We start from the raw sequence: 13,061 nt of genomic DNA, 5'->3' as shown, positions 1-13,061 counted from the left end.
AGACATTTTGAATTTTTAACAGTTTTATTGAAATAGCTTTTTAACATTTGTTTTAATTGTTCCAAAAATATATAAATATAGAATATTTGTATGTTGGTAGTAGGTACATTAATAGATTTATTACGTTAGCATGCTGCAGAGAGAAAAATATATTAAATTCAGAGACCTTTCTGTTTTATTCACATATTGTCACTTACTCTGGCATTAAATCAGGCTGCGCATGTTCATTGTTATTATTATTTTTATTGGTTGCCTGCTGCTCCTTGTGCAGTTCCAGCTCTGATGCATTGGGCATCCGAAAGGCATTTGCCATTAGCAATATATTCTTGGCAATGCGCTGCTGATCGATGCGCTTCTGGGCCGTGTGCGTCCGCTTGTCCGCATTCTCAGACATGCGCTGCTCCAATGGGAGCACTGCTGCTGGAACAGCTGGTTCCGGATTTGTCCAGATCTCGGTGCCGGGCGTTTCTTTGCCCGTCGTTGGCGAGATGGCCGGTCGTGCAGGTATCAAAGGGGAACGCACACAGACACTAATTGTGGAACAGAAACAAATGTTAACGTTTAATTGCTTAGATCACTAGTCACACTCTAAATTCGTTTTGAAAACATGATTTGTCTATAAAAAATTGTAATTTGTATTGGATGCATGCCAATCAGGCGTCCGAGCCCGCGCCCTCATTTCGATCCGGCAACTGGCTCGACACTCGGCTCATTGTCCTCGCTCGGTTTCGATCTAGAACGAGTCAGAAAGGAGACAACAATGAGCCCGAGTGTTGTGCCTTCGATCGATTCCATTTTTACGGGGCTTACTCACTTGTTAACTTCCTCCAATTTTTTGAGCAAGCGCTCGTTTTCCCGACACACAATCTCCTGATCCCTAAGTATGGTCTCGCGCACCGTGAACAAATGATTGTTCTCCTGTCGCAGCGATTCATTTTCGGCCATGTACAGCTTAACCAGCTCCGCCAGCTCGCCGCCATCCAGTTCCGGCAAACGCTCCAGATCCACCTTGGGCACTGGCACCCCACCATCGCCGCTGTTAACGCGCTCCAGCTGCAGCTCCAAGAGATTGCCAGCGCCAGGCCCGTCAGCCGCCGCCGTCGTCGCCTGATGGTGCAGATTCAGCGCCGCCTTCAGATGCTCATTCTCCATCTGGAGCGCATGGATGTCACGCTTCAGACTGAGTATAAGCGCCTCACGCGGATCCATCATGATGACGGGCTTGGTCCGTATGCGCTTCGCCCGCGAAGCATAGCGCAGCGTGTTCAACGTCTCGGCATGATTATAATGTGCCGGCGAGACGCAGGCAATCATTAGCGTGACCCCGTTCCCGGCCAGACTGTCGGCCAGCAGCTTGGTCAGCTGGCTGTCCCTGTAGGGAATGTGGCCGGTGCGCTTCTTATTATCGCTCAGCGACGAGATGCAATAGCCCAGCACCATGAGACTCTTGTTGATGTTGTTCGCCTCCTCCAAGGTCTTGCCCTCGCTCATTGTCTTTTTGGTCAGTTCGCTGCCCGCCAAGTCCACAAAATTGATCTTGCCGTGCTTGGAGAGAAATACGCCGCCATCCGTTTGTTGATCCGATAGTATGTGTACCGTTAATATCGTATGCGAACGCGATGAATGATCATTCATCGCATGCGAGCCAACGGCGCGATTCCTCATGCCTGCAACGGGCGCGTGTTGGGATTAGTTCTGACAATAACTTGACCACCCGACTTACCCTCTTCTAGCACAGCCAGCAAATCGTCAAGTTCCTCGCAGTCGACCGTAAATAAATTCTCCACAAAAAAACCGCCGGATTTCTTGGACCAGCGCACGGCAAGCGGCTTGCGAGCGCTTCCCGGATTGAGCAAATCGATTACCTGTTTATAAAAAATGCATTTCAATTTACAGAACCAATAATGGATTAAAAGTACACCAGCACGGGGTCTGGTTCGACTAGACTAACAAATCATCTAAAATGCAAGCAAATTTCACGCATTGCGACAATTTACCAAATGCACATCAATTGGCCGGTGGGGGGTCAATGTAATGAGGGGTGGGGGACGCATTGACCTCCATTAAATAGAGGTCAATGCAATGCATGCCAAGCTTGTCGCATGAGAAATGCTATTTGCTAAAGGTCGTAATGGAAAACCAATCAGTATTATTGCAATACAAATTTAAATTGGACATTAAATTAAATTGAACTGCATTACGTAGATCGATGATAATATAAGGACTAGATGTGTTTGTATTTGGGTTAGATTGAGGTATTTTTATGAAAGTTGTAAACATCAAACGAGCGAAGGTAATTAAATAAATACCCAACAAAGTTGATGACATGTATTCAATGTAATAATAAAAAACCAGTTTGAATCTAGCCGGTTCTAACCTACAAATCATTTTTTTTTATAAATAGCACAAGCTGAACTTTGAACCTAATCTCAAAATCTCTGTCTCTTTTGCATATATCGAAGATACAAAATAAAAAGAAAATAGTTTGAAATGTGGAACGCATAGAAAAAGACAGTTCCGAACCCTTTGAAGTATATATCCTCTAGATCAGCATCAACAGCCGAGTCGATCTAGCTGTCCGTCTGTCGGTTTCTATGTGAACTAGTCTCTCAATTTTAAAGCCATCGACATAAAACTTTGCAGAAGTCCCTCTTTCTGTTGCACGCAGTACATATGGCGGAACCGGCTGGATCGGACCACAATATCATATAGCTGCCATAGGAACGATCGGTCGAAAATTAAGTTGTTGTATGGAAAACTTTTTTGTTTTTCAAGATATCTTGACCAAACTCGCCATTTATAAGTTTCATTATGCTTTCTACATTTATGCAAAATCTTAATTATATCGGACTACTATATCATATAGCTGCCATTGGAACGATCGGTCGAAAATTAAGTTGCATGAAAAGCTTCATGTTTTTCCAGATAACTTAGCCATACTCGGCATTAACTATTGTCTTTATACTTCTTGGATACGGGCAAAGCAAAAGGTTGGGTCTTTCTCGATTTATATTAAGATAACTTGACCAAATTGAGATTTATTAGTTCTATTAAGATTCTTATATATATGCAAAATCTTATTAACATTAGATCACTAATTCATATAGCTGTTATATGAAAGATAGGTGGAATAGCAGAATCTTATAATGCAAAATATTCTGTTTTCAAAGATATTTTCAATAAACTCATCATTTTGGAGCTCCATTATTCTCACATATCTGCAAAAGGGAAATGTCTACAAGGGTTTCAAATCTTTGGCGTGCCGAATATATTCTTAATTTCTCCTTTTAAGTTAAGTTTTCCTTAAAGCTTTTGCCAGCATGCTCATATTCCTTTGCTTCATTCAAAGTAGACCTCTTATATAATAATGGTTTAGTATATTTCATTATCTTAAATATTAATATGTATTAACTTACCCGTTCATTGTAAATCTCCATAAACGAGGCCTTGAGCACATAGTTAACATCCTTGCGATTCTTAATCAATTGGAAGAGATACAAAAACGAGCGGAAGATCAGGCCATGACGCGGATCTTTTAGATTGGGCTTGCCCACAAACTGCAAGATAATCAAATGAATATACCTTCGTTTATACTAACTAGTTAGTTGCTTACCAAATCCGGTGGCCCGGTCAGGGTATGGGTCTTGCCGGAGCCCGTCTGTCCATAGCAAAAAGCCGTACAGCTAAAGCCCTCGATGCCCATCTCAATGATGCGCTTGATGCCCGAATAGTCCAGAATGTCCTCCTGTGTGGCGCCCGGCTCGAAGACCACATTGTACGTGAATACCCGCACGCTGTCGCGATTGTGGGAGCGCTTGGCGCCCGTGTCATTGCCCTCGATCTGTTTAAGGAATGGGTATACATATATATCTTTTGAGCTTAATGGTTCGTATCCAGCTTGGCACCTACAATGACTTGTCCATTGCCAGGAAACTGCAATGTTGCTCCGTGCCTGTCGCGTTTCTCCTTCTCGTTCAGGGGCCGCACACGCACCACCACATTGATATTATCCTCGGGCGTTGAGGGCTCCTCGCTGCCGGTGCCCGTGGACTTGGAGGCCACAATTTCCAATGTATCCGCACTGCCAATTCTGTGTGTATTCAAAATAACTCAATTATTTACATAGAAAGTGCAAATTAAATGAATCGTTTAAATGTGTGCTATACGAGTTTGTAAATAGTTTTGCATATGTGAACGCAAATTTGAGGCGGGCATTTTGATTTTACAGAGTTTACTTATTTTTCGGTCTTCACACAAACAATTTAGAGAAATTAATTATAAATGCATTATTTAAGAAATTATTTTGCATGAGCGTAAACTTTTAACGAATTAAATTTGCATTCTATAAATATTATACCATATGTACATTGTATTTAAATAAAATAATAATATTTGTAAAGATTTTTTGACACATAGAAGTTGCCTCATAAAAACTCTGCATTTATAATTTTGTTTAGTTTATTCATTTTTGCACATTTTGTGGTATGTTTTAATATATTTTTTGTAAATTTTTCTGGGATGTTTTGGTATTCCCAATAATTGTCCAAATATATATTAAGTTCTTAGAAAGCTGGAAAATTTCCTAGACACAATTGGTTGGACTTTTCCAATGTGATTATTATTAATTGTTATTATTATTTTTAATTATTATTATAAATATTTATTATTAATGTTATTATTATATTTTAAAATTATTATTAATATTTTAATTACTTATTACAATAAATAATAAACTATTATTTTTATCAAACGAAAACTCATGACCCGCTTAAAAGAGTTAGAACCAGCAACCTCTCTTTTTAAAAGCTTTTGAGCCCAGCGAATTGTTGTTAAATTGCTTTAATAAATCGTTTAAGTGGACAACATTTAATCGAAGGTCGGCTAGTGCGTGGCATAGGGCAGCCATTAGTTCAATTGTTTTAACTAAATGGGAATCTCCGCGTGAAGACACACGTAAATTTCGTTATTGTTATGAATTTTGGTTTGTTGTGGTCAATTCCCTTGAACTTGGTGACGCTTCTCAGTTTGGGTGCCCCATAAATAGCCAAGGTTAAGGGCAGAAACAAACACAAATTTTCTTCTTTTTTTTCGGTTTTTTTTCTTAGTCTAATTAGTTTTCGCGTAACGTGTGAAATGCCTTAGCGTGATTTAATATGATTAACAAATTTGTTTCAATGGAATTTCAGAGCTTTATGCAAATGCAAATATTTCCATGAAACAAAATATTGATTGAAAGTATTTGTTTGTTTCTTTTTGTTTTGTTACAGAGAAAATAGTTCAATTGTCATGCAATTAACAAGCTAACAGAAACAGCCTAGCAATTGTTTAGAAGCAAATAATTATTTTGCACGGACAACACGGCGTATGTGTAATATGGGAATTGTGGATTGGGGCGCCTGCTCAGTAATGCATAGCGCTGACATTTGACATTTTCACGAAAATGACTTGTTAAATATTAATGCAATAACGACAAAACTTGATTCTCCTTCCATATACAAAGTAGATAAGTACTAAGCATATATCTAAATATATTAATCAGGCATAATCTACGCCTTGGTCTTGTGTCCACTTGGTAAATATTTTAAGAGGAGCCAACGCCACAACAAAACGGAACCCAAGCACGAATCAAGGTGGTTTACTTTTACCCCAAAGTCGATCGGACCACGCCAAAGAAAGGTTCAATCAACTTTTGTTCATCGCCAAATGAATGCTAAGCAGTCAATAAACTAAAAACATTTTTAGAGAGTCGCCGGGCGAATGGGCGTCGAATGAGACGGATGGGTGATATGAAATTAAAAATGTATTTATAACTGTGGCATTTCTCTAGGTAGGTAGGAAGTTCTTCGATAAATATTGACCTTAGTTTTATTTCTTATATATTTTTTAATGTTGTTTGAGTGTGCCTTAAACTAAACTTCCCTTTTGATTATAAAATGCAAGAAAACTTTTAAATATTTTCGAATTTTCTAAAAAAAAAATTAATTCAATATTGTCATTTAAATAAAATTACAAAAATTTAAACTCAAAAAAAATTAATTCAATATTGTCATTTAAATAAAATAACAAAAATTTAAATCAATGCTTGATTTAACCTATATGTCTATTGTAGTATTATTGCTCAAACTTGAAATATATTAGAATTTTCTAGAATTTATTGCCGAACTATTTAAATAAGCAATATATTTATAACGATGGTGTTTCTTTAAGTAGTTCAGTGTTTTAATAAATGATGGCCTTGGTTTTATTGTTTAAATAATAAATGTTTAATGTTTTTGTCAACTAAACTTCTTTTATTTTGACATATTTTAGAATTTTATTTACAAAAAATTAAGCTGAATATTGTCTGTTGTAAAAATGTTATTACAAACATTAAAATGAAGCCATGTTTTTATGTAAATATTTATTGTAGTATTAGATTCTCTTTATTATAAAATATACCATCAATTTGGAAGCTTTTATAATTTTCTAAAAACACATTAAGCTAAATATTACTGTAACATGTTTTTTTCCAACTATCAGCATGATGTCACATATTTACGTATTAATTGTAGGAACATTATGAAATACTTAATAAATAAACCAAATCGGGACACGGTCTGTGCCGAAAACATAGTTACCTAAGCTCAAATATGATGTGGCCAATAGATTTGAAGCAATTTATAAGGGCGATTATTAAATAAGAGTATTTAACTAGATTTGCCTAAGTTATAAGGAAAGCCACATCTCAAAATAAGTCCGCATCCTTCTCTTCACAGCCGTACTTGCCTATAGCAATTTGACTTGAGCTAATATACATTCTTGATATCAATCGAATTGTTTTATAAAGAGATGTACTCAGTTTTTGCATATTTCATCAGTCAAATGGGTTTTAGTACTTAATGCATGGCTATTAATTAGTTTTATTATATGACTACAGCAATTCATTAGCAAGCATTAGACGATGTTCTCTAGATCTGGTAAAGTGGGTAATATATATATAACTAGAACAGCAATACGTTCAATTTAACTCTAGTTTGGGCACGCCCCGCAGCTCAACTTAATGCACATTGTCTAAGTGACAGGCACTGAGAATTGGGAGAACGGGAGCTCGAGCTAGGGAATACGAAATGTTGTCTATTCATTAGCTGCTCCAAGAAAGAAAGGAAAATACGTAGTCATATGTGTTTATTAGAAAACATCAGCACGTGCCACATTCAGCTACAAATTGACACCCAAAACATTTGTTCATTTAATGGATGAGCTATATAGTATATATGTATATATACGAGATATGTATATGTGTGTAGCTAGATACCCCAACTCTGTTGTTAGATAATTATAATAGGCGTCATAATTATAAGAGTACACGCATGTTAATGCAGTTTGATTAATGTCTGCGTTGATTGTTACTTGATTGATATATGAATTCCCATATATATCCCCATATTCCCAATCGTATCTATTATTTCCCCACAAGTCTGTAGTTTGTGCGCAGTTTGCATTTTAATAATCCATGGAGCTCTATGTTGTATTTGTATGGATTTTTTGTATACCCTGAACTCATCTAAAATGGGTTTACAGGGCATAAAGGTTTTGTGCACCTGCATGTAACGCGCAGAGGTATATTAAGCCCGTCTGAGAGACACCGATAACTACTTCCTTATGCGTAATATCGATAATTATCGATAGCTTGAAAATTATTAGAGCTAAATAGACCAAACTTGGTTAATAGGTTTTTGTTTTGTATAAGAGCATTTCACTTTTAAGATCTTCCCACTTTTCTTCTTAGATTAAAATAAAAGTCATTATATAAGCTAGAGCCTCGTTCTTTGGTATATACACATATGTTGATGTCATATTTAATCCCTGAAATTTTCATAAAGTTCCTTCCATCAAAACCCGAGTTATACAAGAACGCTTTTCCCATAGCTTGCGATTATGCGAGGAAGAAGCTTTCTGTATGTCTAAAAGGAAGAAAGACTGTTTGTAGCGAGTGTATACCCGCCGCGTACTCCCATCTAGAGCACTTTTACTTGTTTTTATTTTCTATTTTTTTGGTATGCACAACACGGGGGGTTAGGTCATAATTATTCATGGAACAACGGGGACACGGACTTGTGCCACAGATAATCATAGTTGACATTTCGTTGCCTAAACTTTTGCATTGCACGAGCTGGTTATTAGTAGATATATACCCAGACGATTATACAGATATGCATACGTATATATATATATATACATTTTCTATATGCATGAAAAAACAAAGCGCAAATGAAAGTGAGAGTAGCAGTTTTTTGTTGTTGTGCTGGCTCGTTGACTCAATTGGTGGTCGTTACATTTTATTTGTTGTGCAAACAATACAAACAATACCAAAACACACAACAACAACAACGACAACAACAAGCAACACATTACAACAGGATAAACATTAAGTGGACATACAATATTTATATGGCACGAAATCTGCGCAGAACAAACACGTGAATCACATGCCAAATTCAATAGCGAATAACAGGTGCTGAATGCCAGATATTAAGTCAATGTGGCATGAATAATTTATAATGCAATCCAACTCAAATTCAACTCTAAGGAGCCGCTAATGAGACGAGAAAGCAGCGAAATCGAAGACAATGTGTGATAACAAAGTATCAAAAGTCTATTGAAGTGAGCTGATAGAAAATTCGGGTTCATAGTCGAATTATTTAGCGGGTTTGAACCGCTTTGTAATAATAAAATAAACTCTCTTTGAATTTGCTCTGATCTTATTCAAGGCTCCATAGATAAGAGTAAACAAGGCTGCAAGTCGGGTTTGAACCGTGCTGGCTCGAACCCCGCATTGCCATTAATATTCTAGCTCTTAACCGAATCATACATTTTGAGGTAGACTCAGCCACAAGGTAGATGCCAATTTTGGATGGTGATCAAAATTTGGCCCCTCATTTCTAAACTTCCAACGCTTTCAGTAAAACGGGAAATTTTAAATTAAAATTGAATTGTAGTGTCAAACTTTTCTCAAATATAACAAGCAAAGGTTTGAACCAATACCTAGTTCAAACCCCTTCCAAGAATACGTAAATTGGCTTCACGAAGCGCAACATAAAGCAGGCAGCTGTTGCGAATCGTCTCATAGTCTTTTTATTGGAATTTGTAGCACCGGATATGGGACATAATAATTGTTATAGCCCCAATCTAGCTGCCGCCAATCAATTAAATTACCTTGTGGCAGAGTGCCTGCCCATTAGCCACGAGCTTAGCCACCAACTTAACCCAAAGAACTGGCAGGTTCTTAACCTTAACGTCGACTGACTATACTATAGAATAAATGGGCAGCACTTGGCTGTCACTATCACTGTGCCCCGACAATGCCTAGCCAAACAGCTCGAATGCCAAACATAAATATGTCACTTTCGCTCTCAATGCGGGTCATGCAGGAGCTGACTGGACAGGACACGGCCGGACAGGACTCGTCGATTGTAATTACAAAATCGATTTATGTCGTGGCCGCAGCCCAAACCCAGACTCAATTCCCCGAGAGCGCCACTAATTGTTTAAATATAAAACATGACCAATTGAACGAAACTCGCTGTCCAAGCTGTCCGTCTGACTGTCCGTCCATTTGATTGCCCGCCCCCTCTTTCGGTTTATTGTGCGTGGTCATTACGCCTGATGCATGTGCCTGCGCCTGTGCCTGTGCCTATGCCACCCTCTTCCGTATTCTACTTTTCTATTTTTTGTTTTTTTTAATAGTGCCTCATCAAGGGTTGCCAGTCCCTGGTCGGGTTATTAAGTAGTTTTATTACTCGTTGTCCAGCGGGCAAATGGATTGATGCAAATATATAACTTGGCCAACAAACCATTTATATGCAGAATTATAAATATTTAAATGCGTAGCATTTCTGCACTTGCCAAGGCTTTTAGGCTACGTCTGCTGCTGCTTCCAGCAGTGTGCTATTAAATATCTAAAAATAATTGAGAACAAATACAAATGACCTTTATACGCAATACTATATCATTTTCAGTTGATAAATATTTTAAACTAAATCTACTATTTGGTCAATCTAAAGTAGGACTTAACAATTAGAATCAAATCAGAATTTGTTTAAAAAGAACTCTTTTTAAACTGAAAAAAAACTATCTGTTACCATTTAAAATCTAAATTTCAAGCAGCGTTTTTTTTGCTATTATTATTAATCTAAAGATTTGAATTTAATTTAAATATATATTTTATTAATCTACCGATTTTTTAGTTACTTTAAATATATATTTTTTTATTCTTAAGTTTTTGATTTAATTTAAATATATATTTTTATTAATTTTAGAATTTTTTATTTAATATAAATATATATTTTACTTATTTAAGAATCTTCATTTAATTTGAATATTTATTTTATAAATATATATTTTATTAATCTTAAGATTTTTATTTAAGTTCAATATATATTTTATTAGACTATAGATTTTTAAAATGTTTAAATATATAATTTATTAATCTTAAAACTTTTATTTAATTTAAATTATATTAATCTTAAAATTTTTATTTAATTTAAATATATATATTTTATGAATCTAAAGATTTTTATTTAATTTAAATATATATTTTATAACTTTAATTATATTAATCCAAAGATCATTATTTTATTCAAAGTATATGATTTCATTATTAATTATTATTATATTTTCCATTGACGCTAAAGATATATTTTTTATCAATCTACAATAAGGATAAAATTTCGGGCTTTTGCCTCGCAAAAAAGTCGCTTAGTTGTAGGAGAACTATTTTGAACAGCTTCAAGTGAAAATAGTGTTGAAAAACAATGCGTAAAGCATTTCAAGTGTTAGTTAAGAAGGCTTAGGATTGGTAAATAAAAACGATTTATTTAAATTTTGAACAGATATTTAAACTGAACAACTCGAAGTGCCAGGTAAGTCGAATAGGCTATAACTAACCATTGTGAGAATTATTATTATTTTAATTTATTCCCGGGCTGCCCCGGACTTGCCGCTGTGACTCAGCAGGTGAAACGCTTTACACGCACTTATTTTCGTTCAGCTTGAAGCCTGGCAAGCATTTTGAGTATGCAGCACACTTAGGCAATATTTACTGTACTTTTTTCGAGCTATTGATTACGGTGAGAAGCATCGCAGTGCTCCTCCCAAAAAAAAACACACACACACATAACACACAGTCACTTACTCGTTTTCACGGGCACGCAGAAAGTACGGCGTATTCCGTGAGCTGCCCCCTGTGCCCCCTGATCCGCCCCCGCTGCTGCCGACCTTTTGCGGACTGAGTCGCCGCATACCGTTGGTCAAGCTGCGGGAGCGCGGCACACGGCTTCCGCTGCCCGAGCTGCCGGAGCTCTGGCGCTGTTGCGTCGGCGTTGTCGCCTTGCCGGTGCCAGCGCCGTTGCTCCGTCTGCCACGCCCCGCAGCTCCGGCACCGCCAGCCGGAGCACGACCGCGTGCGTTGACGCTATCGGCGCTGCTGCCACCGCTATTGTTCAGATGCGGCACGCTCGAGGCGCGTCGCACCATGGCCGGACACAGGCTCTAAACACTTGGACTAATTGCGCTCGAGTCGGTTTAGCCTGCCGCTGCCACATGGCACTCACACACACACGCACACACAAATAGCGGTCAATTGCGACGCGAAATTCGAAATAAATTTGTGGCGCGCTGAAGGAGCGTAGAGCGTAGGGATTCGACTGCACGGCAACTCAACTCAACACGAACTGAGCGCTTCAAGTTCACCAGGGCGCATATAAAGGCTAGGCACACACCTCAGATTTATGGTAATTTTTCTACACGAAGTGGTGACTGGCCACTGGCCACGCTTTACCGTTAGCTGTACCTGTTACCTGTACCTGTACCTGTGTACCTATACCTTCGTTAGCCGTAATTTAGTTACCACTCGGCACTCGGCACTCGTTACAGTTCGTCTACTGCCCTCGGGCTGGCAATTAAATCAACGCGCTGTTTGGTAAACAAACCCACGCTGAACGGACTTAGCCGCACCTCAACCCGAGCTATTGGTGGTGTCCTTTTTGGCCGTCGCTTGGATGACCCCACACATGACCCTGGCGCACACGTTCGTGTTCATCAGCTACAACAACAATCATTTTATTGTCGTGCCTTATTTGCATTTACTTCAGCATAATCAGGAGGGGGCGGGATAGTGCATTTGCATACGAGCATGTCAACATTTTTGAATGCCTTTATGGGATATTAAACCCAACTGCAGTTAACGATTAGCGAAATTTAACATGTTAGCTTGAATCGGGTCTAAATTATGATATATATGCATATATATCTGTCTGTCGTTTTGGCTAGTGTTATGCATATATAGTGTTGGGTATATGCAGCTTAGAAGCGCCCGAGCAGGGACAAAGACTATACATTTTATAGAAACAATTATCGGAGTGTTCTGAAGATCTGACAGAATTAATTCAGTTTTGTAAGTACCTAACAATTTTTTTTACCAATTTTGTAGATTATCTCTTCGAAGCTGTTTTATATTTCATTATGCTACATTAGCTGCGCTTGATCAGGGTCTAACGAATATTTCTGTTCTGCTGTTCTGGATTTTTTTATGAATTTAATTCGTATGCTCTTTTATTTCTGTATTTATACCATGTTCAAAATAGATCCTCCTGCCCGCGCAGTACGATTTTGTTTCCAATAATCTATAACTTGCTCCGTTTCTAAGCAATCGTAATAATCTATATCGAAATCCTGTTTTATTAGACAAATCTCTATAGATTTAATAGCTAGTCATGTTGCTTCTAGAATAGTATAAACACATATTTTTATTTTATAGCTACCGCCTATGCTATTAATGCGCTATTTATATTTACATCAATTCGTTATATTGTAGCTTTGGCGCCCGAGCAGGGATCCAGTGCCTACTTATACAATGAGGTTTAGCTTGTTGTTAAATTAGTTGTTGTGCTTGCTGTTAATCTATAAATCCTTATAACCTTTTATAAGTTTGCATACTTAAGATCTAAGTGGACTGTCTGAATACAGATATTGAATATTTGTTAGTTTTTTATATATATTTAAACTTTGAATATTTGAAATAG

General features: G+C 37.5%; 1 protein-coding gene across 2 annotated transcripts; it reads right to left on the bottom strand.

Moving 5' to 3' along the window:
• Positions 1–5: 5 nt before the first annotated feature.
• Klp54D (Kinesin-like protein at 54D) lies at positions 6–11,684 on the bottom strand. Of its 2 annotated transcripts, XM_064680644.1 has the most exons (8): positions 11,174–11,677; positions 3,910–4,090; positions 3,614–3,841; positions 3,417–3,557; positions 1,724–1,865; positions 815–1,667; positions 198–530; positions 6–133 (listed from the first exon to the last, which is right to left on the bottom strand). In XM_064680644.1, exons 1-8 carry the CDS (start codon positions 11,512–11,514, stop codon positions 121–123), a joined length of 2,232 nt encoding a protein of 743 aa, XP_064536714.1. In that variant the 5' UTR covers positions 11,515–11,677; the 3' UTR covers positions 6–120. The 2 variants fall into 2 exon arrangements, with proteins under 2 accessions (XP_064536714.1, XP_064536715.1); XM_064680645.1 differs by lacking the exon at positions 6–133 and having other exon boundaries at positions 399–733; positions 11,174–11,684.
• Between the last annotated feature and the right edge of the window lie 1,377 nt (positions 11,685–13,061).

Source organism: Drosophila montana, unplaced genomic scaffold, assembly GCF_035044405.1.
Source record: "Drosophila montana isolate Dmon_TW-CO22-7 unplaced genomic scaffold, ASM3504440v1 contig_2127_1, whole genome shotgun sequence".
NCBI lineage: Eukaryota > Metazoa > Arthropoda > Insecta > Diptera > Drosophilidae > Drosophila > Drosophila montana.
The sequence above is the reverse complement of the archived record's forward strand: the minus strand, read 5'-3'. Positions and strand labels throughout refer to the sequence as shown.